The sequence below is a fragment of the Oncorhynchus kisutch genome, linkage group LG25, assembly GCF_002021735.2.
Source record: "Oncorhynchus kisutch isolate 150728-3 linkage group LG25, Okis_V2, whole genome shotgun sequence".
Classification (NCBI taxonomy): domain Eukaryota; kingdom Metazoa; phylum Chordata; class Actinopteri; order Salmoniformes; family Salmonidae; genus Oncorhynchus; species Oncorhynchus kisutch.
Genome location: NC_034198.2, coordinates 25,179,692 through 25,206,339, shown reverse-complemented (window position 1 = coordinate 25,206,339; position 26,648 = coordinate 25,179,692). Strand labels below are relative to the sequence as shown.

General features: G+C 41.2%; 2 protein-coding genes across 2 annotated transcripts; one reads left to right on the top strand and one right to left on the bottom strand.

Moving 5' to 3' along the window:
* Positions 1-8,526: 8,526 nt before the first annotated feature.
* On the bottom strand, positions 8,527-13,351 carry tmem101 (transmembrane protein 101). Its single transcript, XM_020460917.2, has 4 exons — positions 13,095-13,351; positions 11,014-11,194; positions 10,514-10,660; positions 8,527-10,199 (listed from the first exon to the last, which is right to left on the bottom strand). Exons 1-4 carry the CDS (start codon positions 13,223-13,225, stop codon positions 9,891-9,893), a joined length of 768 nt encoding a protein of 255 aa, XP_020316506.1. The 5' UTR covers positions 13,226-13,351; the 3' UTR covers positions 8,527-9,890.
* Positions 13,352-13,469: 118 nt separating this feature from the next.
* gngt2b (guanine nucleotide binding protein (G protein), gamma transducing activity polypeptide 2b) lies at positions 13,470-21,235 on the top strand. Its single transcript, XM_020460920.2, has 4 exons — positions 13,470-13,583; positions 19,687-19,888; positions 20,394-20,482; positions 20,843-21,235. The coding sequence occupies exons 3-4, from the start codon at positions 20,399-20,401 to the stop codon at positions 20,969-20,971; spliced, it is 213 nt and encodes a 70-aa protein (XP_020316509.1). The 5' UTR covers positions 13,470-13,583; positions 19,687-19,888; positions 20,394-20,398; the 3' UTR covers positions 20,972-21,235.
* The last annotated feature ends 5,413 nt before the right edge of the window (positions 21,236-26,648 follow it).

The window sequence follows — 26,648 nt, the reverse complement described above, 5'->3', positions numbered from 1 at the left end:
CAAAGTAAGTGAAGGGAGGCCAAGTTGTCATTCAAATGGACTGTAATTTTGGTGTCTGTGATGGTAAGGTAGGAAGTGGGAATCTGCAGGTAATGTCATTACATTCCACTGGGTACCTGCTGGTCTAATCTGAAGTCTAATAGTGGAGAAGACCGATTCACGGACTGTGGTGAAGATACGATTGGACTAGGGTACCTTAATTTTCCAGGAATTCCTGTTGAGGTAAGAATAACTCTTTATATTGTATATTTTGATTGCAAAATGTTGATATAGATTTACAGGACTAAGTACTTGTTAATGAATCTACATAAACCTTTTTGTTGGCAAATTACCTATGTACAAAAGTGCTAATCTCATCAATGTTCTGGAAGTCATGGGTTTTATATTGTGGAAAACATTCCTATTTTGGGGATCCACCTAAAATTGACCATATCTGACATTGCTGCCTGGTGTTCAATCTAATCAGGAATGTTCAATGTTCACCAACGGCATCAACTGAACTGTACACATGACACATTTTTTCCCCATAACTACTACAGAGTGTATTTTTCCCATTAGAAAAAAAGAATCAACAGCATCTTAGACCAACAACATCCTGGGGGATCCAGGTTGTGAATATCACTTGTAAACAGTGACTGATATATCCTCCAGATTCATAAATGAGACCTCTACATGTACGACACAGCTTATCCACTATACTAGACCTGGCTGACAATCACTATGTCCGGGGCCATCAAGATAGTTAGTGCTATCCAGAAAACTTGGGATGTCCCTAACCCTAACATTAACCCATACCTATACTTAACCCTTACCTTAATGTCAGTTGGGACATCAGAGTCCCTTTTAGACTTCATTTTTAAGGTGTCCCCACTAATGCCTGTGCTATGAAGCCTCATACCTGGTGGACTGTAAGTCTTGTGCCTTCACCCACATCCCTGACGGTGTGGCTCCTGGACTTGAGTAGTAAAAAACTGACTGAGCTACAGAGTGACTCCTTCACTGGGATCTGGTAGCTTCGCATCCTCCTGACCTCACAGGATGATCTGCAGACTCTAATCAAATTGTATTTGTCACATGCCGAATACAACTGTGAAATGCTTACTTATAAGCCCTTAATCAACAATGCAGTTTTAAGAAAAGAGAAAAAAAGTGTTAAAGTATTTAGTAAAACAAACTCAAATTTAAAAAATGTATCCAGATGCTGCATTCCCAGTGGCCGGTGATTTTAATGCAGGAAAACTGAATCCGTTTTACCTCATTTCTACCTACTCTAGTGTGCAACTAGAGGTGAAAAACCTTTACTCCACACACAGAAATGCATACAAAGCTATCCCTTGCCCTCCATTTGGCAAATCTGACCATGACAGGACTAGAATATGTTCTGGGATTCATCCGATGGCATTGAAGAGTTTACCACATCAGTCACCAGCTACATTAATAAGTGCTAAAGTATATAATCGTAAAGTGTTGGTTTCATGAACTGAAATAAAAGATCACAGAAATGTTCCATATGCACAAAAAGCTTATTTCTCTCATTTTGTGCACACATTTGTTTACTTCTCTGTTAGTGAGTATTTTTCCTTTTCCAAAATAATTAATCCGCCTGACAGATGTGGCATATCAAGAAGCTGATTAAACAGCCTGATCATTACACAGGTGCACCTTTTGGACAATAAAAGGCCACCCTAAAATGTGTAGTCTTGTCACACAACACAATGCCACAGATCAGCATGAAGAAAAGACTGGGAAAAAAGGGTGAGGAGGGTGGGGTGCCTTGTAAGAATTCGCTGACGAGTAGGTGCGCGGACCAACTGTCAAGTGTGTTCACTGACATTTTCAACCTCTCCCAGACCGAGTCTGTAATACCTACATGTTTCAAAGTGAAGGTAACCTGCCTAAAATGATTACAGCCCCGTAGCACTCACATCGCTAGCCATGAAGTGCTTTGAAAGGCTGGTCATGGCTCACATCAACACCATTATCCCAGAAACCCTAGACCCACTCCAATTCGCACACCGCCCCAACAGGTCCACAAATGACGCAATCTCAGGCGCACTCCACACTGCCCTTTTCCACCTGGACAAAAGGAGCACCTATGTTAGAATGCTGTTCATTCACTACAGCTCAGCGTTGAACACCATAGTACCCATAAAGCTCATTAAGCTAAGGACCCTGGGACTAAACACCTCCCTCTGCAACTGGAACCTGGGTTTCCTGACGGGCTGCCCCCAGATGGTAAGGGTAGGCAACAACACATCTGCCACGCTGATCCTCAACACTGGGGCCCCTCAGGGGTATGTGCTTAGTCCCCTCCTGTATTCCCTGTTCACCCACAACTGTGTGGCCAAGCACGACTCCAACACCATCATTAAGTTTGCTGACGACACAATGATGAGAAAGCCTATAGGGAGGAGGTCAGAGACCTGGCAGTGTGGTGCCAGGACTACAACCTCTCCTTCAACATGATCAAGACAAAGGCACTGATCGTGGACTATAGGAAAAGGAGGGCCGAACAGGCCCCCATTAATCGACGGGGCTGAAGTGGAGCGGTCGAGAGATTCAAGTTTCTTGGTGTCCACATCACCAACAAACTATCATGGTCCAAACACACCAAGACAGTCGTGAAGAGGACATGACAACACCTTTTCCGCCTCAGGAGACTGAAAGGATTTGGCATGGGACCCCAGATCCTCAAAGTTGTACAGCTGCACCATAGAGAGCATCCTGTCCGGTTGCATCCCCGCCTGGTATGGCAACTGCTCGGCATCTGTCCGTAAGGCGCTACAGATGGTAGTGCGTACTGCCCAGTACATCACTGTGGCCAAGCTTCCTGCCATCCAGGACCTATATACTAGGCAGTGTCAGAGGAAGGCCCAAAAAATTGTCAAAGACTACAGTCACTCCTGTCATAGACTATTCTATCTGTTACAGTACGGCAATCGGTACCAGAGCGCCAAGTCTAGGACCAAAAGGCTCATTAACAGCTTCTATCCCCAAGCAATAAGACTGCTGAAAAATGTATCAAATGATCACCCGGACTATGTACATTGACACCCCCCCCCCCCCTTGTTTTTACTCTGCTACTACTCGCTGTCTATTATCTATGCATAGTCACTTTACCAATTACCTCGACTAACCTGTACCCCGCACAATGAGTCGGTACCAGTACACCCTGTATATAGCCTTGTTATTATATAATTTTCTTGTTACTTTTATAATTTATTTAAAAAATGTACTTTGATTTATTTAGTAAATATTTTCCTAACTCCATTGTTGGTTAAGGGCTTGTAAGTAAGCATTTAATGTTAAGGTCGACACCTGTTGTATTTGGCGCATGTGACAAAGTTTTGAGGGAGTGTGAAATTGGCATGCTGACTGCAGGAATGTCCACCAGAGCTGTTGCCAAATAATTGCATGTTCATTCCTCTACAATAAGCAGACTCCAACGTAGTTCTAGACAATTTGGCAGTACGTCCAACCAGCCTCACAACCGCGGACCACGTGTAACCATGCCAGCACAGGACCTCCACATCCGGCGTATTCACCTGCGGGATCGCAGCCACCCGGACAGCACATATCACAAGGATATGTACACAATTCCTGGAAGCTGAAAATGTCCCAGTTCTTCCATGGCCTGCATGCTCACCAGACATGTCATCCATTGAGCACGTTTGGGATGCTCTTGATCAACATGTGTTCCAGTTCTCGCCAATATCCAGCAACTTCACACAGCCATTGAAGAGGAGTGGGACAATATTCCACAGGCCACGATCAACAGTCTGACAAACTCTATGCGAAGGAGATATCGCGCTGTATGAGGCAAATGGTGGTCACACCAGATACTGACTGGTTTTTGGATCCACGGCCCTACTTTAAAAAAAAAAGGTATGTGTGACCAACGTGCGTCATTCTTTACCTTTTTGGATTATTTGTTACCGTTTTATAACATTTTGTCTTATATATTTTCACTTTGTCATATTGTTACCTTTTGTTGAATAATTTATCATACAGCATATCATTAAGAATCTTTATTTTCCAGGCCCTATCATCACTTTCTTTCCTGGAGAGGTTGGACCTGAGCTACAACCAGCTTCGGTGGCTCCTGCCTGGCTTCTCCCACAGCCTGTCCTCTCTTCTGGAGCTCTGCCTAGACCAAAACAGCTGGACGTTCTGGGCCTGGAGAAGTTTGAGAACCTCAGGAAACTGCACCTCAGCCACAACCACCTCCTGGATGATGGCACTCGGGGCTCTGAGGGAACTGTCCTGCCTCCGCCACCTCAACCTCCAAGTTGATATTTCATGTCATCTTGTTTGTCTTCAGTTCAGAATATGTGCAATTTGATTATTGTGTTGTCCTGAAACGATAAAAAATGAAATATTGAAAAAATATATAACCTGCAGGGGAACCAGGTCGCTGTCCCGAAAGAGAGTTTGCTGATCAGGCAGCAAGGTCTAGCGGTACTGCCAGTGTGTGCTATTAAAACCTGTTATGTGTATATTTTGGCCATTTAGGGAAATCTCTTATAATATATGCCATTTAGCAGACGCTTTTATCCCAGACTTAATCATGTGTGCATACGTATAGCTGATAAATAAAAATCAATGTTACGTATGGGTGATCCCAGGAATTGAACCCACTATCCTGGCGTTACAAGCACCAAGCTCTACCAACTGAGCTTCAAATGACCTTATCCAGCGAAAACAAAATAATTAAAATAAATTATCTAAAGGGAAATTTCACAGCTAGACACTTTGGAGTGTTTTTCTAGTCTCCCTACATAATTATGAGTGATGAGAGGGTGTTTCAGACAGGCGCTGGGAAAGTTCAACCAATTGGCTATTTGATTGAGCTGATCTAAAAATGAATGGTGTCATATTTTAGAGCAATTATTGTGTTTCGCTGATTGCACGATCACTTCACGCTAACAGTGAGTAGATATGGTTGGCCTTGATCAATAGAGCCATTTTTTTAATTTCACCTTTATTTAACCAGGTAAGCTAGTTGAGAACAAGTTCTCATTTACAACTGTGACCTGGCCAAGATGAAGCAAAGCAGTGCGACAGAAACAACACAGAGTTACACATGGAATAAACAAGTGTACAGTCAATAACACAATAGAAAAAAAAGAGTCTATATACAGTGTGTGCAAATGGCATGAGGTAAGGCAATAAATAGGCCATAGTAACAAAATAATTACAATTTAGCAGATTAACACTGGAGTGATAGATGAGCAGATGTTGGTGTGTAAGTAGTGATAATGGTGTGCAAAAGAGCAGCAAAGTAAATAAAAACAATAAGGGGATGAGGTAGGTAGATTGGGTGGGCTATTCACAGATGGACTATGTACAGCTGCAGTGATCGGTTAGCTGCTCATATAGCCGATGTTTAAAGTTAGTGAGGGAAATGTAAGTCTTCAGCTTCAGCAATTTTTGAAAGTCTACACATTGTAGTTATCAGATTTACATCAAAATGTTGCAAATCTTATATGATGAAACTATTTGTGAGAAGATAAAATGTTATTTTAAACTTATGCTCAATCAGTAACCCCACCCACGGGAGCACAGACATTGGCTAGAAGGATGAAACACGCCCCTTCTCCTCCCCAGTACAAAAGCCCCATTAACGATCATTAATATTTAGTTCCAGAAATCTGAGGACTGCTGTCCTAATGTTTAGAAGGGTGAATGAGCAGTATGGCTGGTGGCATTGTCATGCTGGAGGGTCATGTCAAGAGGAGCCTGTAGGAAGGGTACCACATGAGGGAGGAGGATGTCTTCCCTGTAGCGCAGGTGTTGAGATTGCCTGCAATGACAACAAGCTCAGTCCGATGATGCTGTGACATACCGCCCCAGACCATGATGGATCCTCCACCTCCAAATCGATCCCGCTCCAGAGTACACACCTTGGTGTAACGCTCATTCCTTCGAAGACAAACGAGAATCCGACCATCACCCCTGGTGAGACAAAACCGCGACTCGTTAGTGAAGAGCACTTTTTGCCATTCCTGTCTGATCCAGCGATGGTGGGTTTGTGCCCATAGGCAATATTGTTGCCGGTGATGTCTGGTGAGGACCTGCCTTACAACAGGCCTACAAGCCCTCAGTCCAGCCTCTCTCAACCTATTGCGGACAGTCTGAGCACTGATGGAGGGATTGTGCGTTCCTGGTGTAACTCGGGCAGTTGTTGCCATCCTGTACCTGTCCCGCAGGTGTGATGTTCGGATGTACCGATTCTGTGCAGGTAGTGTTAAACGTGGTCTGCCACTGCGAGGACGATCAACTGTCCGTCCTGTCTCTCTGTAGCACTGTCTTAGGTGTTTCACAGTACGGACATTGCAATTTATTGCCCTGGCCACATCTGCAGTCCTCATGCCTCCTTGCAGCATGCCTAAGGCACGTTCACTCAGAAAAGCAGGGATCCTGGGCATCTTTCTTTTGGTGTTTTTCAGAGTCAGTAGAAAGGCTTCTTTAGTGTGCTATGTTTTCATAACTGTGACCTTAATTGCCTACTGTCTGTAAGCTGTTAGTGTCTTAACGATCATTCCACAGGTGCATGTTCTTTAATTGTTTATGGTTCAATGAACAAGCATGGAAAACAGTGTTACAATGAAGAAGTGTGTGAAGTTATTTGTATTTTTATGAATTATCTTTGAAAGACAGGGTCCTGAAAAAGGGATGTTTCTTTTTTTGCTGAGTTTACTTATCAAATCAAATGTATTTATATAGCCCTTCTTACATCAGCTGATATCTCAAAGTGCTGTACAGAAACTCAATCTAAAACCCCAAACAGCAAGCAATGCAGGTGTAGAAGCACAGTGGCTAGGAAAAACTCCCTAGAAAGGCCAAAACCTAGGAATAAACCTAGAGAGGAAACAGGCTGAGGGGTGGCCAGTCCTCTTCTGGCTGTGCTGGGTGGAGATTATAACAGAACATGGCCTAGATGTTCAAATGTTCATAAATAACCAGCATGGTCAAATAATAATAATCACAGTAGTTGTTGAGTGTGCAACAAGTCAGCACCTCAGGAGTAAATGTCAGTTGGCATTTCATAGCAGCGTAAAAGAGGGATTGGGGGGCACACAATGTAAATAGTCCGGTAGCCATTTGATCACCTTTTCAGGAGTATTATGGCTTGGGTGTAAAAACTGTTGAGAAGCCTTTTTGTCCTAGGCTTGGCACTCCGGTACCGCTTGCCATGTGATAGTAGAGAGAACAGTCTATGACTGGGGTGGCTGGGGTCTTTGATCATTTTTAGGGCCTTCCTCTGACACCGTCTGGTGTAGAGGTCCTGGATGGCAGGCAGTTTAGCCCCATTAGTAGCCATATCTAGGACTAAAGAGAAGAGGTTTTCAATTCAGATACAATAGATGTCCAATTTATAAAACCGCTTCTATTTTGTCATAAGACTAACTCTAGTTGTTTAGCTAACTTAGCTATCCTGCTAGACTAGCTAGCTACCTAAGTTAGCAAACAGAAAATGTATTTGATTCCCCCCACTGTTACACAGTAGTATGTTAGCCAGCAATACACACTATGGGTTCAGTAGATTAACTAGTTAGCTAGCAGGTGGCTTGCAGGAAAAATAACTTACTTAGTCACTGTATTTGTCATATGGCCTCTTGGTGCTGGCATCAGCTGTAAATGAGCTTCTAGCTAAATCCAAGTCTTCAATTTCCAATCTGCTTCACTATATCTGGTTGAAACATGGTTAAATGTCACCATGTAGCTAATAGAACATCAAAAAAATGCTCCCTTGTCAAATTCATGTTGATGAAAGGAAGTCATTGCCGTCTGGTCAGGTCCTTCAGCTTTGCCCAAAGGATTGTGTCCCTTTGAAAAAAGCCAGCCTTTGGGGGAGTGATGTTGCCAGAGCACGAAGCACCACCCCACCCAAGTTGTAGTCTTTCAGAGATTGGAAATAATTTCAGCTTGTATATTTAGCAATTCATCCTCTGATAGGAACCTCGCTGAAAGACATCCAATGGCTCTATCGAACAAGGACAACCATATCTACACGCACAAAAACACATAGTGCAATCTGTATAACAGTCTTCACAAAATGCCACAAAGCAGGATTACATTTATTTTATCCAACTTCCCAACAGGGTGGGGGGGGCCTAGCCCCCCTCTGGACCATCCCCCAGCCATCCTCACATACTTTGTGCCCCCTCAGATTTTTGAGGTACATGACACCCCTGGATATTTCTACCATTTGTCCATTAGTTCAGGTAATCACTAGTTACCACTGACACAAAGTTCAAATTGGCTGTAGTAAAAATGCATGCAATCTAAAATGAGCTTTTTGGTCTTAATTTAAGGTTAGTCATAAGTTTAGCAGTGTGGTTAAGGTTAGGTTTAAAATCAGATTTTAAAAGACATTGTAGAAATAGGCCGGGTTTATGACTTTGTTACTGTGGTAACTAATGACAACCGTCAGGTCTTTTCTGATTTCGTTGTGCATAAAATACAGATTGATAAATAATGAATTACTATTGTGAAAAGTGAATATACACAGAATACACAATATACAAAACCAAACCAGTAGTTGTTTATTTAGTTGTATGACAACCTACACTCAGGAATGTCGTCAGGAATGGAAACAAATGATATTCAAAAATAAATATGATCCTATATTCATATTGCATTAGGTACAAAAGGAGTACACTGTAGTTCTATTATTTGATAGAAAATATGCAAAATGTCAAGTTGCAGTAAAACATTTGACAACTAAACCACGATATAACCCCCCAAATACTCAAACTGAAATCTGCTATAGCCATATGTAAATACCAGGTTTCCAAACATAATTTACTTTTTACAGAATTCTAGCTAAGTTAAATATACTGAACAAAAATATAAATGCAACATGTAAAACTGAAATAAAAGATCCCAGAAATGTTCCATACTCACAAATCTAATTTCTCTCAAAACTTGTGCACAAATTTGTTTACATCCCTGTTAGTGAGCATTTCTCCTTTGCCGAGATGATCCATCCACATAACAGGTGTGGCATATCAAGAAGCTGATTAAACAGCATTATCATTATACAGGTGCACCTTGTGCTGGGGACAATAAAAGACCACTTTAAAATGTGCAGTTTTGTCACACTACAATGCCACAAATGTACCAAGTTTTGAGGGAGCGCGCAATTGGCTTGCTGACTACAGGAATGTCCACTAGAGCTCTTTCCAGATAATTTAATGTTCATTTCCCTTCCATAAGCCACCTCCAACATCGTTTCAGAGAATTTGGCTGTACGTCCAACAGACCCACGTGTAACCATGCCAGCCCAGGACCTCCACATCCGGCTTCTTCACCTGCGGGATCATCTGAGGCCAGCCACCCAGACAGCTGTTGAAACTGAGTATTTGTCTGTAATAAAGCACTTTTGTGAAATCCATAGGTTAGGGCCTAATTTATTTATTTGAATTGACCGATTTCCTTATATGAACTGTAAAATAGTTAATTGTTGCGTTATGTATTTTTGTTCAGTATAAAAAATATAAAAAATAAGCAGGGCTCATATCTATTTTCTGCAGAAGCAAAGTTGGACAGGTAGTTAACGATAAGGTCTACCCACATGGCTGTCTGTCAGGCAGGGATTAGCGTCCAATCACCATTTATCTCCTGCTGTAAGTGAGGATCAGTTCATCTGAGGATCCAGAAAGACTGTATAAGTCTCACATGGCACCTTATTCCCAATATAGTGCACTACTTTTGACCAGGTGGCACCCTATTCCCAATATAATGCATTACTTTTGGCCAAAGCTTTGGTCAAAAGTAGTGCAATATATAGGGAATAGGGTGCCATTTGAAACACTAAATGTAGCTTCAGTCACATGTTAAGTATTGGCCTCTCTTCTGATAGTCTGCCAAGGTGTCCATTCCATTCAACCGTCTGTAGCCAGAATCAGCACAGCCCCGAAAATACCCACGTTATGCCCCATGAGCTTCAACTGGTTCCAGAACTCTACATGGCGCGTGTTGTGCCAGTAGCCCATGTTACCGTCGATGAAGAGCAGGATGAGGGGCAGGACCACTGCCAGGATCTGTGAAGCTAGACGGATATAACAGCCAGAGAGGAAGGCCAGGGCCAGCACTCCAAACAGCACCACCAGTAGCATTAGGGTGATCTCCCCACCAGGGATGTGGTTCAGGTAGGCCATCCTGTCCTCTTTACTGTGCTGGAGGGAGTACACCTGGTGGAGGGAACACAGCGCTGCATTAAGTTGTTATTTAGGCTGCTACTGTATATTTGTTGGACTCACCATTCAGTTTATTGCACCTAGTTGTACAATGATTTGATCTCTATCGCTCTCATATCTGATTAGGACACAAATGTCAAACTTGACACTGGGCTATTTAAATCAGGGAAAATCTAGGCCTTTTGCTATACAGGTTTCTAGGTCTGCAGTAATTGATTTTAAGGATGGAGGAAGGGGTTTCCCATCACAGTGCTTCTTTCTAGGTCAAACACTGTAGCTAATTCACTGAAGTAGGTTGTTTGTCTTACCATACAGATGAGGTAGACCCCTATGAAGACCTGTCCGGTGGACTGCAGCGATCTGGTGCGATGTTTCTGTCTGTATACCTCCCCCGCACCACTGGCTAGGACCAGGAAACCCCCGATGATAGCCAGGGTTCTGGAGTACATCCTTACCTACAGGATCACATAAGACACAGAAGGTCAGTTGAGCATCCCTAGAGATGTAGTGAAGGGGGGATGCAAACACTTACTACATTCCTTCAACACAATGTTTTAATTCATCCTAAAATAGGATCATCTTAGTCATGTCCGTTTTTTTGGGGCCCAGCACCCAGTATTAACCCACAATAAGTTATGACTAAATAGAGCCCACTATTTATTGTCTTTCGACAGGTGGTGTCATTCCTACACAATGCACAGCTCTCAATGTAGACAGAGTTGTCACTCTCCACAAAACATTTCTTACCCCCAGTATACTTCAGCTGGAGTTGTCACACTATATACTCCTCCTCACAGGCAGTACTCACCTTCAGCCAGTCACTATAGTGCACTTGTTCACCAATATAAGAAGCGTAGGTGCTGATAGCTAACTGTATGGCGGCCCCCAGTGCAAACCACCTCCTCTTCACCCCAAAGGACATGAAGCTGGCACAAAGAACTGATACCCCCATGTCAAAGTACAAATAGGGAACCTGGATGTCAGGTTTCCTGGAGATTAAGAAAAAAGCACATATATTACAACACTGAAATGGTTAAATATTCAAAAATCATTGTTCAAATCAACTAATTGATTACACTCATGGTTAACAATAGCTATGATTTCATACCTCCAAAGACAATGATTTGTCTCACTTAGCTACCTTGAAGTGGAACTGACAGCGTTTTAACTACTTTGCAGATATGAAACAAACATAATCATAATCAGTCAAAAATATCAAATTTCCAGTTTATGCTACAAAACCAACTTTATAAGAGGAGGCTATAAAAATAGTTTATATTTGACTCAATTCCATGACGAACGTAAGGCATTGTTGGCAGTAGTCTCGGGTGGTTTACTGTGTATACACACCCCGGGGTATTTGGAAAAAGCCATGGGATGGTTTTCAATACCGTTGAATCTATTTATTTGAAGTTTAATACATTTTGAATAATTGTAGCTACTTTAAGTAAACACCTGCAGTCAACTTGTGCAATATGTTAGGAGATAAAGAACATTGCGTTCTTCATTTCAGCTGTCACACTGAGTCACAACTGTTTGCCAGCTAGATATCAGTAACAGTAATCATGAGTAGAGGTCGACCGATTCATCGGAATGGCCGATTGATTAGGGCCAATTTCAAGTTTCACCCAACTTATTGTGGGAAGCTTGTTGAATGGTACCTGAAACGTTTGACCCAAGTTAAACAATTTAAAGGCAATGCAACTAATTGAGTATATGTAAACTTCTGATCCACTGGGAATGTGATGAAGGAAATAAAAGCGGGAATAAATCTCTACTATTATTCTGACATTTCACATTCTTAAAATAAAAGTGGTGATCCTAACTGCCCGAAGACAAAGGAATTTTGACTATGTCAGGAGTTCCCAAATATAAGAGGACTCCTGTGTTATTTATATATTTGAAGAAATCTATTCAGGTGTATTTTGTGAATGATTCTAATGATCTAAAGTTGCTCTGTTGCTACTTCATGTAAACACACAATCCAGTTCAAAGTTAATGATGGCAGGCCCATGTGGCAAATGGTTTATTTGCATATAGGCCTACTGTAGCTCTGATTGGATATGGCACACTGGTCTGTGTAGACTCCAGTCCTGGACAAGACAGGTGTTTTTAATGAGGTTTTATTCACTGCAGTGTCTGTTAAATTGTCCAAACAAAACAGCCACTTCCCACTCTATATTGCTATAGAATTTTCAGAAAGGCTGTACTATACGTAATTCCCAAACATTCTATGAATTTATGAAAATTACCATATAATGCTGGCTTGTCAGAAAATGTTTTTAAAAAACCATGTAATATTATTCCTGAGGGTGTATATGAACAGATTTGAATACGATTTCATGTCAAAATGCTGTCAGTTCCACTTTAAACTGAATACACTAAATCGCTCTGGATAAAGTATCTCCTTAATGACTAAAATATTAAGGACTTGGCATTCTTCGAAAAAAACAATAATACATGAATGAATGGTTTATATGCCACGTGAGAAGATATGCCACACAGTCACTGTTACTATATATTTACAGTTGTAGACCATATCAAAGTAAGGTAACTGGAAACTCCACCAGCTAGATTACAGGGTGGTGCACTCCTATTTAAAGATTACAGAAATATCACCCTGCCATAACTAGAGCCAGATGGCCCACAATCCCGGAAGTTGTAGCTTCTGTAGTTCTATGTTCTTTTACACAACCAAATGACCACGTTCATAACCCAGAAAACAGTACCTGGCATAGAAAAGCCACACTAGTGTAGTAAATATGTCTGTCAATAATGTAGCTCAAATAACAAGCAAAGTGACGCTGTAAAACCAACCCTCTGTTTAGCCGATTAGCGGCTAGCCGACGTCTGCAGAAACGTACTCACATACATATCCACCGCGCTTACCTTTTTACATCCGCGCGCTCGGCAAAGAGCATCAGCATTGTAAAGCAGTTCCAGAAACCAAATCGGGTCAAAATAAAGGCGCCAAATTGACAGAGGCGCCGGAGAACTTGCCTACTGCTAGGGGCAGCCATTATTGTTACTACAGTGTTACGTCGGCATTGGGCAAAAACTTTACAACTTCCTGTCTAGAATTTTCGATAATTTTCAAAATAAAAGTTTACAATTTTACATTAAAGGTAGACTCCGCGTACCGACATTTCCACGAGCAGCACCGCATGCGCACGTCCAAGCAGATCACGTAAATTGTCTGGCTTGTCGACTGCATGAACTTTACAAAAACCATGTCAAAGGTCATGAAGTTGACTGCAGTCGACTGCAAGTTTCTGCAGTTGCTCTTCACCAAATTCATCCTGCAGCCATTTCCTGCATTGTAGGAGGCTCTATAAAAACGGCACAGTGGACACATCATAATACCCACGAAACTTAGCGGTAGGTAATGTTCCAATAATGTTTTCCCAATTAATTTGTGCTTCTGGAATTTTAGAATTACTTCTTATACAGTGCATTCGGAAGGTATGGCGACCCCTTCCCCTTTTAGACATTTTATTACATTAGCCTTATTCTAAAATTGATCAAATACATGTTTTTAATCTACACACAATACCCCATAATGACAAGTTAAAAAGGTTGAGACATTTTTGCAAATTAAAAAAATTTAACTATTCAGACCCTTTGCTAGGAGACTCGAAATTGAGCTCAGGTGCATCCTGGTTCCATTGATCATCCTTGAGATGTTTCTACATCTTGATTGGAGTACACCTGTGATAAATTCAATTGATTGGACATGATTTGGAAAAGCACACACTTGTCTACATAAAAGGTCCCACAGTTGACAGTGCAAACAAAGCCATGAGGTCGAAGGAATTGTCCGTAAAGCTCCGAGACGGGATTGTGTCGAGGCACAGATCAGGGGAAGGTTACCAAAACATTTCTGCAGCATTGTAGGTCCCCAAGAACAGAATGGCCTCCATTATTCTTAAATTGAAGAAGTTTGGAACCACCAAGACTCTTCCTAGAGCTGGCCAAACTGAGCAAATGGGGGGAGAAGGGCCTTGGTCAGGGAGGTGACCAAAATCCAATGGTCACTCTGACAGAGCTCCAGAGTTCCTCTTTGGAGATGGAAAAACCTTCCAGAAGGGCAACCATCTCTGCAGCACTACACCAATCAGGCCTTTATGGTAGAGTGGCCAGATGGAAGCCACTCCTCTGTAAAAGGCACATGACAGGCCGCTTGGAGTTTGCCAAAAGGCACCTAAAGGACTCTCAAACCATAAGAAACAAGATTCTCTGGTCGGATGAAACCAAGATTGAACTCTTTGGTCTGAATGCTAATCGTCACGTCTGGAGGAAACCTGGCACCATCCCTACGGTGAAGCATGGTGGTGGCAGCATCATGCTGTGGGGACGTTTTTCAGTGGGAAGGACAGGGAGACTAGTCAGGATCGATGGAAAGATGAATGGAACAAAGTACAGAGAGATCCTTGATGAAGTCCTGAGTGCTCTGGAGCAGGTTCTCAGACTGGGGCTAAGGTTCACCTTCCAACAGGACAACCCTAAGCACACAGCCAAGACAACACAGGAGTGGCTTCGGGACAAGTCTCTGAATGTCCTTGAGTGGCCCAGCCAGAGCCCGGACTTGAACCCGATCAAACATCTCTGGAGACCTGAAAATAGCTGTGCAGCGATGCTCCCCATCCAACCTGACAGAGTTTAAGAGGATCTGCAGAGAAGAATGGAAGAAACTCCCCAAATACAGGTCAAATCAAATCAAATTTATTTATATAGCCCTTCGTACATCAGCTGATATCTCTACTTGAAGAAAAACAGAGCGTCCCTGGAGGCCAGGGTCATATTCAGTAGTGCACACTAAAGCAAACTGTAGCAAAGCGGTTTGCAACGGAAACCGTTTGTCACGTTAAAACATTTTGCGACATGAACCGTTTGCTACGCTGTACACTAATAACTACGACCCATTGGTCAGCCTGGGCATAGTTACCCTGGAACAGATTAAGTTCCCTGCTCAAGGACATAACAGCAGGAGAGGGTATCCAGAATACACGTCTTACCAAATATTCCCAAACAACCTGATTTCACTACCAACGGCAAAACGATAGGGATTAAGATCTAACTTTATTAACCAATCAACCTGAGAAGTGACTAAATTACAGCCAACATAGATAGTTAGTTAGTTTTAATTGCCTTATGGCAGTAATAAAGTTGAGGGGAAGTGTTATAATGCACTGTAGCTCTGCTGCAATTGAAGCAACAGAATACTTTATTGTATTTCACACACTGTGTGGAAGAGCAATTCAGAGGTATCCATATGAATAGAATATATCATACTTAAATTTTTCAGCTGTTCAGTTAAGACAGAAATTCTTCCTCTGGAATGCACAATGGAATACACAGTCCAATTCAGAACTGGCTCTGCAGCACAGTCTTAGTTTACAGTAAAGGTGGTATCTTTTGCCTCACAGGTTTTGTCTATTGTTCAGCTCTTACCATGTGGCTTATCAGGTGAATGTCTGCAAAAGACAGACCCACCTGTGGTACATTAAGTCCAGAGTGACGTCGGTTTCACTGCCTAATCTATTTGGGGGGGGAGATGAGACTAACCCAGATCCTGAAATGTCATATGGGCGAAATGAGTGCCAGTGAAAGCTTTTCCAGAGATCAATGGCCGAGAAAGAGAGACAAGACACACAGAGTGAGAGCGTGTGAGAGAGAGAGCTAGCGAGCAAAACCAGGCTACACCGGACTAGTGTAATATGTTGACTGTCAACATTAGAATGTATAACATGCCTGATTGGATATTGGCTATTGATTCTGTGTTACATTTGTTCTTGAAAGGCAATGTAGCTTAATTATTTATTGCGTTTTACAGTTAGTTGTTCTTCACTATTTATCCTATACAGTCAGTTTGGAAGTAGATTTAATTTATTCCTGTTACAGGACCTCTCAGGGGCGTCATGCACCCCAAAAATCTGAGGGGGCACAAAGTACATAAAGATAGCTGGGGGGGTGGTCCGTAGGGGAGCTATGGCCATAAGTTAGAGAATTTTGCATTTTTCAAACACCTGAAACAGCTTTTTCCTGCAGTCTGGAGCCATAATCATTATGCTTAATTCTGTCCAAAATATGTTTATCATCTTAGCATACCTCTTGAGCTGTCTGTGGTTCTTTTTTAAAAAGCTTAATATGCTTCTCTGCTAAAATATGGGTGAACGATATATTCCTTTGAGTCTTATTTAGTAATTTCTTTCTTTTCTAGTCTAGTCTACCAACCTTGCCAGCGGGCATGCCAGCTAAGATAGTTAGACAAGCTAGCTACTCAAATCAAATCAAATGTATTTATATAGCCCTTCGTACATCAGCTGATATCTCAAAGTGCTGTACAGAAACCCAGCCTAAAACCCCAAACAGCAAGCAATGCAGGTGTAGAAGCACGGTGGCTAGGAAAAACTCCCTAGAAAAGCCCAAAACCTATGAAGAAACCTAGAGAGGAACCAGGCTATGTGGGGTGGCCAGTCCTCTTCTGGCTGTGCCGGGTGGAGATTATAACAGAACATGGCCAAGATGTTCAAATGTTCATAAATGACCAGCATGGTCAAATGATAATAATCACAGTCAGAACAGTTGAAACTGGAGCAGCAGCATGGCCAGGTGGACTCTAACTTGATTGATAGCCTGAAATGGCTTCCTGGTAGCTAGTTATGAGTTTGGGAATCTATCTGGGCTAGCTAAAGCCAACTTCATGAAAATGCTAGGTGGCTAGTAGTATTAGAGAAACAACAAAAAAAATTTTTTTACAGGACAAATCTGTGCCCCAAAGATTTGGATGGGCCAAATCATTGAATCCCTATTAATTCAATAGGATCTCTGTGGGCCTTGTCAAAAGATTTGTCATTTACCTTTAAAAATGTGCCCCTGTTATTACCTGTTATTGTGGCATAAACACAACCATTCATGATTTCATCTGATTGTTTGACAATCACTTCAAAAAGGGCTCCACTCGCAACATATTTCCAGCCTCCAAACACTGGTGAATGGAGAGAGACATCTGTTACACAAAACATCAAAAAGTGTAATGACATTTGGCCACAATTTGTGTGTTAGTGTGCTTATCGAACCACATCATATTTTGGAGCATATACCACCTGTTTACTATTACTCTGACATGCGGTAATGATAAATAATGGTGTAGTTCTTTTGATATTTTGTTGGAATTATTGCGATAGTAGCGTACCGCCACTATTTGTTTTGCCGGAATGCCGTACCGAACTGGCTTACTTTCACCCCTAGATACAGTATGATCAATACATGTTGTATAACAATATTACATTTGATTGGAATATGACTTAATGGAGGTGGGCCCATGATTACACTAATTATAGCAGACTATAGGCTACATCAGGGGGATCTGACATAATTTGGTTGGAATGACAGAGAGATGCGGGGAAAGGATTGGATTGTGTATGAGATCAGATCCTCCTCATGTAGACTGTAGTGTTCTCTAATTGGTATAATCATGGGCTCACCTCCATGTGTGGCATGCCAAGGGCCTTTGGCATTAAGTGAGGCTAATGACGCAGGGACTGCCAGGGATTGTAATTGTTGACCTGCTCTATGGTACTTCTTTTTCATTTCCCTCTGAAAACTGACAAAACAAGTATTATTCTTTATGCTATAGACTATGTGATTGTAGGACCATATTTTAAATGTTGGTTTGCTGAATTAGAATTAAATCTGATAACATGAAATAATATACAGTACCAGTCAAAAATTGACACCTACTCATTCCAGGATTTCTTTATTTTGACTATTTCCTACATTGTAGAATAATAGTGAAGACATCAACACTATGAAATAACATGGAAACATGAAGTAACCATAAGTGTTAAAAATCTAAATATATTTTATATTTGACATTCTTCAAAAGTAGCCACCCTTTGCCTTGATGGCAGCTTTGCACACTTTTGGCCTTCTCTCACCCAGCTTCATCACCTGGAATGCATTTCAACTAACAGGTGTGTGTTGTTTAATGTGGAATTTCTTTCCTTCCTAATGCATTTGAGCCAATCAGTTGTGTTGTAGTGGTGGTATACAGAAGATAGCCCTATTTGGTAAAAGTCCATATTATGGCAAGAACAGCTCAAATAAGCAAAGAGAAACGACAGTCCATCATTACTTTAAGACATGAAGGTCAGTCAATACGAAACATTAAGAACTTTGAAAGTTTCTGTAAGTGCAGTCACAAAAACCATCAAGTGCTATGATGAAACTGGCTCTCACGAGGACCGCCACAGGAAAGGAAGACTCTGAGTTAGCTCTGCTGCAGAGGATAAGTACATTCGAGTTACCAGCCTCAGAAATTGCAGCCCATATAAATGCTTCACAGAGTTCAAGTAACAGACATCAACATCAGCTGTTCGGAGGAGACTGTGTGAATCAGGCCTTCATGGTCAAATTGCTGCAAAGAAACCATTACTAAAGGACACCAATAAGAAGAAGAAACTTGAGTGGGCCAAGAAACACTAGCAATGGACATTAGACCAGTGGAAATCTGTCCTTTGGTCTGTTGAGTCCAAATTTGAAAGTTTTGGTTCCAACCGCCATGTCTTTGTGAGATGCAGAGTAGGTGAATGGATGATCTCTGCATTTGTAGTTCCCACCATGAAGCATGGAAGAGGAGGTGTGATTGTGTGGGGTGCTTTGCTGGTGACACTGTCTAATTTAGAATTCAAGGCACACTTAACCAGCATGACTACCACAGCATTCTGCAGCAAAACGCCATCCCACCTGGTTTGCGCTTAGTGGGACTATCATTTGTTTTTCAACAGGAAAATGACCCAACACACCTCCAGGCTGTGTAAGGGCTATTTGACCAAGAAGGAGAGTGATGGAGCGCTGCATCAGATGACCTGGCCTCCACAATCACCCGACCTCAACCCAATTGAGATGGTATAGGATGAGTTGGACCGCAGAGTGAAGGAAAAGCAGCTAATAAGTGTTCAATATATGTGGGAACTCCTTCAAGACTGTTGGAAAAGCATTTCAGGTGAAGCTGGTTGAAAGAATGCCAAGAGTGTACAAAGCTGTCAAGACAAAGGGTGGCTACTTTGAAGATTCTCAAATATATTTTGATTTGTTTAACACTTTTTTTGGTTACTACATGATTCCATACGTGTTATTTCATAGTGTTGATGTATTCATTATTATTCTACAATGTAGAACATAGTAAAAAAAGAAAAACCCTGGATTGAGTCGGTGTCCAAACTTTTGACTGGTACTGTATGTACAGTATGTACAGTTGCATACAGTTTATGTACATGAAGACATTCTACGTGATAGCCTATGACGCCCCCCTGAACTGCACAGGACCCAATTGCTTGTTATGACAATACCACCCACTCAGTGTCCGAATCCTCTAAGATGGTACATACACATTGATGTTATGTATGTTCGTCTCATCCCGCTCATGGTGCTTGTGTTGAGGATTCGGAGGTTTACAGCCCCTTGATTGTTTAATTAGATCATAGAGGATTGGTGAAAATCCTGTACCGACCTCTCCCCAAAGCAAAGCCTACCTGGATCAGCTTTGCAGCTGAAGAGGGGTGAGGCGAAGACCCATCAGCAAGTCAGTCAATGCAGTTACTGTCTATCAGAAAGCAGCTTACAATAGCCAAGCCCCTAGGAGCTAAGACTCTCTCTGTTGGATACCCACCATTCAACAGGTAAGAGCTGGGTTACTTTAATTATTGTGTATTCCTTTTATTTCTGATTAACATGGTCTGTTTAGAGTAGTCCGTTTTGGTTAGATACATATTTTTATCAGATGAATGTGCAATAATTAGAGCAACAATAGAATATGGATTTTTTTTTTTTACCTTTATTTAAACAGGCAAGTCAGTTAAGAACAAATTCTTATTTTCAATGACGGCCTAGGAACAGTGGGTTAAGTGCCTGTTCAGGGGCAGAACGACAGATTTGTCCCTTGTCAGCTAGGGGGTTTGAACTTGCAACCTTCCGGTTACTAGTCCACCACTCTAACCACTAGGCTACCCTGCCGCCCCATTGAAAATGTTGAGGATGTATGTGAAAGAGAAACTTGAATTGATGAGCCTACATTCATGGATTAGTCTACATTACTCATCTGCCAGTGATGCTCTAGCTGTCTATATACCACATCTATTCCTGTTTTCCTACTAACCTTTTTCTGCGTACATTTTCCTTTCAAAGGCAAGATGGCTCGTGATATGTCTGATAAGGAAATCCTGCAAATGGAGCTGGCTCAGCTAAAGATTGAAGTTAGCACAACACGCACAGCTGTGAGTATCTCTTTACAATATTACATCATATCTGAAGTGAAATGTTACCAAATCATAGAACATTTATCATGAAAGATGGCAGTATAACAGTGTTCTATTTGATTTAGATCGAGATAAATCTATATATTTTTTTTCATAGAAAGATGATTACAGTGTGATTACAGAGTGAAATAAACATTTGTAAGAATGTACAGTTAAATAATATTTCACTGCACACAATCTGCATTTGTATTTCCTGTTGTACTGCAGATGAATGTGAACATTTCATTTTTTATGTAACCACAAAACAAGCAAAGAAATTGTGGTGCATTCTCTTGCATGAGAAAAGTATTCTCATTCTTTTGCTCTTCACATCACCAGGTGTCAGTAAATTGCAAGGAGACAATGGAATGGGTGGAGGCCCAAACAGAGGGCGACCCACTCATAAAGGGCGTGTCAGATGACAAGAACCCCTACAAGGGAGACAAGGGAGGCTGCATTATAACCTAGAATACACAAACCCAGGGAAAAGAAGCCACACATTTTGATTTAATGAGAAACAGCGGAGGGCATTCAAACAAATATGTAATCTGATATTTGGACAGACAGATAGACAGCTCAGAGACAAGGACAACTAAAACATTTGTGGTGATGTTGTATTGTTACAAGACGCCAGAATTCCCTTTTCACCATCTCTGGATATTTTCTGTTGATATCATTGTGTCTTTGTCAAATTGTAAATAAACACATCTAGGTGTGTAAGGCTGTTACCTAGCTCATCTTGTGGTCTTATTCACTTTACTCTGCTAAATTAAAAGCACCATCATTGTGATTAGTCTTCTTGCTGCTTGATGAAACTATAACAAATATTGGGGTATAGTAAGTATAATAATTGACATGTATACTATGTATGGAAAGTATAGTATCCACATTTAAACTTGAACAGTCTACGGGAGTCGGGACAGTATCACGATGAGACGATTGAATCTCATAGCAACAGTCACACCATGGAGAAACTGTTTTGTCTTAAACAAGGGACTACACATGCCCTTCGCCTTCTTCTGTGATACCTGACAGCTGTAAAAGTAATTAGTAAATATACAATAGGATCTATGAGTCAGGACAAGGAGGGGGGCTTCTGGGCCTCTACTTTATAGCTGCCTCCTAACCTCCAAGTACTTAGCTTATAACCAGTACTTCAGCCCTGGCTTCCATTTAGAGTTTTTCATCTACTTAGACCAAATTTCACCCTCTAGAAAACTGTACACACACACACCCATTCAAAAGTTTGGGGTCACTTAGAAACGTCCTTGTTTTTAAAGAAAAACACATTTTGTCCATTAAAATAACATCAAATTGATCAGAAATACAGTGTAGACGTTGTTAAATGTTGTCAATGACTTTTGTAGCTGGAAACTTGATTTTTTTAATGGAATATCTGCATAGGCGTACAGAGGCCCATTATCAGCAACCATCACTCCTGTGTTCCAATGGCACGTTGTGTAAGCTAATCAAAGTTTATCATTTTAAAAGGCTAATTGATCACAAGAAAACCCTTTTGCAATTATGTTAGCACAGCTGAAAAATGTTCTGATTAAAAAAGCCATAAAACTTGCCTCCTTTAGACTAGTTGGGTGTCTGGAGCGTCAGCATTTGTGGGTTCGATTACAGGTTCAAAATGTCCAGAAAAAAATACATTGCTGATGGGTCAATTTGATGTTATTTTAAATGGACAAAAAAAATGCTTTTTCAGAAACGAGGACAAGTGACCCCAAACTTTTGAACGGTAGTAATATATATATATATATATATATATATCTCATGTGTAAGCTGTGATACTTTACAATTCTGGCATAAAGAATATGGAGACTAGGTAACTGATGCAAAAGGTGAGCACCTTTTCACTCTTTAAATGACCATTGGTGTTAAACAATGACATGTGCAGCTCAACACATGAAGATCTTGAATGCACCAGTCAGAGTTTAGAGAACCTGTCTGGAAAATATAGGAAACCACAGTACAAACACATTGCAATATACTCCAAAACACAACCATTGAACCAATACTTCAACCTAATTGCAAAAGTGTTATAATATAAAAGGGTAAATGGTCAAGTGGTTCACTACTGAAGCTGAGAGTACCTTCAGCTCAACCAATTGACTAATTGCTTTAACAGCAACAAAACACACCGCTTACTGTAATCTGTGAATCCTCTGTTAGTGTGTGGCAGTGGGTCAAAGTGTATTTTAGTACTTGCACTGCAGACACAGGCCTTATAGCAGACCAGCCAACATGGAAAAAGTGCTAGATCAAACAATGGGGTGATATACAAAGTTAGGCTCAATTGCACGTAAAATTTAGATTTTTTTAAGGCAAATTTCAACAGGTTAAAGTTCAAATTGGTGAAAATGGGCATAATGGAAATAGTAATAGATTTGGGTCAAAATCCTGAAACTCTCAAACTGAGTGGAATAACAAACAAACACTTAGACTATGGAATGGATGGATTTATAGTTACTTTTCATATAGCTATGCTTTAAGACAAGCAAATATACAGAGAGGATGACAATTCTGATGACGTAGACCCTCTTAGAAAACTGTGGTAGACCCAACTGAACCAGGACCTTGTAACAATCTGACTTTCTGGGCCATAAATATTGAAAATGTAATGCTGTTTTAAGGGGTAAAACGTACAAGTAGCCAAATAGGATAGTCAAAGATTCTGAGCAAATTTCCTAGATTAACTGAGAAAGGTCCTTGGTGGTGCTACAGTTGAAAACATTTGAATGTTCATCCTTTCTGTATTTGCTTGTCTTAAAGCATAATAAACTGTATGAAAACATTGTCATGTGTAGTTGTTCAATTTCTGTATCAACCATGTACACTATAGTTCAAAGTCAACATCTACTTGTTTTAGGACATCAAAGTCCATGAATAGATTATCAGCACTTTGCATTTTCTTATCAGATGGATAAGTGGAGAATTGTGGGCCTCAATACATGACAATGAAAAATATGGAGTGATTTTAGTGTCACAAGAAATTGAATATGAATTTACTCATTCTGAATTGAAATTGTATTTAAAATTCATAATATTTTTGTTGCAATCATTAAACTGAACAATTTCAAATTTAATTGAATATATATATATATATATATATATATATATATATATATATTCAGTTTCAATATGGTAGGTATTTCATTCATTGTCTGTGTATCATGTTTTCAAATGAGCATTTCAAGTTTATCAAAGTATACAGTTGAAGTCGGAAGTTTACATACATTTAGGTTGGAGTCAGTAAAACTCATTTTTCAACGACTCCACACATTTCTTGTTCAACAAACTATAGTTTTGGTAAGTCGGTTAGGACATCTACTTTGTGCATGACACAAGTAATTCTTCCAACAATTATTTACAGAGAGATTATTTCACATATCATTATCATATCACAATTCATATCACAATTCCATTGGGTCAGAAGTTTACATACACTAAATTGACTGTGCCTTTAAAGAGCTTGGAAAATTCTTGAAAATGATGTCATGGCCTTAGAAGGTTCTGATAGGCTAATTGACATCATTTCAGTCAATTGGAGGTGTACATGTGAATGTATTTCAAGGCCTACCTTCAAACTCAGTGCCTTTTTGCTTGACATCATGGAAAAATCAAAAGAAATCAGCCAAGACCTCAGATTTTTTTCTCCAGGAGTCTAGTTCATCCTTGGGAGCAATTTCCAAACGCCTGAAGGTACCACGTTCACCTGTACAAACAATAGTACGCAAGTATAAACACCATGAGACCACACAGCCGTCATAACGCTCAGGAAGGAGACGCGTTCTTTCTCCTAGAGATTAATGTATTTTGGTACGAAAAGTGCAAATCAATCCCAGAACAACAGCAAAGGACCTTGTGAAGATGATGGAGGAAACAGGTACAAAAGTATCTATATCCACAGTAAAACAAGTCCTATAATCGACATAACCTGAAAGGCCGCTCAGCAAGGAAGAAGCCACTGCTCCAAAACCGCCATAAAAAAAAGCCAGACTACGGTTTGCAACTGCACATGGGGACGAAGATCGTACTTTTTGGAGAAATGTCCTCTGGTCTGATGAAACCAAAATAGAGTTGTTTGACCATAGTTATGTTTGGAGGAAAAAGGGGAGGCTTGCAAGCCGAAGAACACCATCCCAACCTTGAAGCACGGGGATGGCAGCATCATGTTGTGGTGGTGCTTTGCTGCAGGAGGGACTGGTGCACTTCACAAAATAGATGGCATCATGAGGGAGAAAAATTCTGTGGATATATTGAAGCAACATCTCAAGACATCAGTTATAGCTTGGTCGCAAATGGGTCTTCCAAATGACGCCAAGCATACTTCCAAAGTTGTGGCAAAATGGCTAAGGACAACAAAGTCAAGGTATTGGCGTGGCCATCACAAAGCCCTGACCTCAATCCTATAGAAGATTTGTGGGCAGAACTGAAAAAGCGTGTGCGAGCAAGGGGGCCTACAAACCTGCCTCAGTTACACCAGCTCTGTCAGGAGGAATGGGCCAAAATTCACCCAACTTATTGTGGGAATCTTGTGGAAGGCTACCTGAAACATTTGACCCAAATTAAACAATTTAAAGGTAATGCTACCAAATACCGATTGAGTGCATGTAAACTTCTGACCCACTGGGAATGTGATGAAAGAAATTAAAGCTGAAATAAATCACTATTCTGACATTTCACATTCTTAAAATAAAGTGGTGATCCTAACTGACGTAAGACAGGGACTTTTTACTAGGATTAAATGTCAGGAATTGCAAAAAACTGAGTTTAAATGTGCTTGGCTAAGGTGTATATAAACTTCCAACTTCAACTGTATATTCATATATTCAACTTGTCAGATGCGTTCAGATGTAGTTTTTAAATTCAGCTAAAGGCATAGAAGAATTGGGAAACAGAAGCTAGTGATACCAATGGAGTGGTTTCTAAAGCCAATGTGACAGGTTTAATAGTTTTTACCCCCCTATGAATTGGCTCTAGAATTTCAACAGTTCGAGCAATACTTTTATGACCCCATTTCTGAAAGCTAAGGAACATGTTCGTTCCCTCTGTTATGCTCACAAGCCGCATGATGCTCACAGGATTCTGCAATTTTTGTCCCAATCCCTTCCAATTTGGCATTATCAAACACTCTGTTGTAAACAGAAGCTTTCTCATAGCCCCTCCAGTCTTTCCAATCGAAGAAATCTTACGCTTGTGACTGACTGGGTTTAACTAGGTCTCCTGCATGTCACAAGACTGCGTTAACCCTGTTACTAATCCACCTTACTAGTCTTCAGATTTTTTTTTTTTTTTACAAAAATAATTTATTACGTTCAAATACCATTCTTATTATACAAAATCATATTTCTCATTCATTCTTATTTAACGCTATTTACAAAAACACCCAACAAAAACAAACCTCAGGGGAGCATCGTCCCTCCCCGTCATACCTAACCAATACCTAACCCTTCCCTATCTTCCCTTCCCTAATCTATCCCCTTACAAACCTCACTCTAACACTCCCAGCCCTAATCCCCCCTTCCACCTCTCCCGTGCCGCATGCTGCCCCCACTTTATCTCCTCCCTCTTCATCCTCCCCCTCACATCACCTTCCACCCTCCTTACTATCCCTTCCACCCCCCAATCTCTCCCTGTCTTAACTAAATTCTGCCTGGCTTCCCACAGCCCCCGTTTAAAGAGACTCATGAGAAGCCAGAGCAGAAACCTGTCCCTTTCCGTTCCCCTCGCTCTCCCTACGCCTCGCTCTAACCTAGCCCAAGTCAGCAAAAAATCGCTCCTAACCATACCTAGCAACACCCGTGCCCTAGCCCAGACTAGTCCGGCAAAGGTACAGTCCCAGAAGGCATGGCGCACAGTCTCCTCCCTGCCACAAGCAGATCTTGGACAGGTGGAGGATCGCGACAAACTATGCCGGTACATAATTGCACGTACCGGCAAGCACTTATGGAGGCTCAACCAATTCAGGTCCTTGAGCCTGTTGTCCAGGCCCCGCGCCTGCACTCCCTCCCAGACCACTGACGAGATGCCCGCTACAGGCGCAGGACTCCCTGCCTGCCTGACCTCCTCGTACAGGTGCCTGTGATCTAAACCTACTCGGGCAACTTCAACCTCGGGGTGCGCACGCAGCCACTTG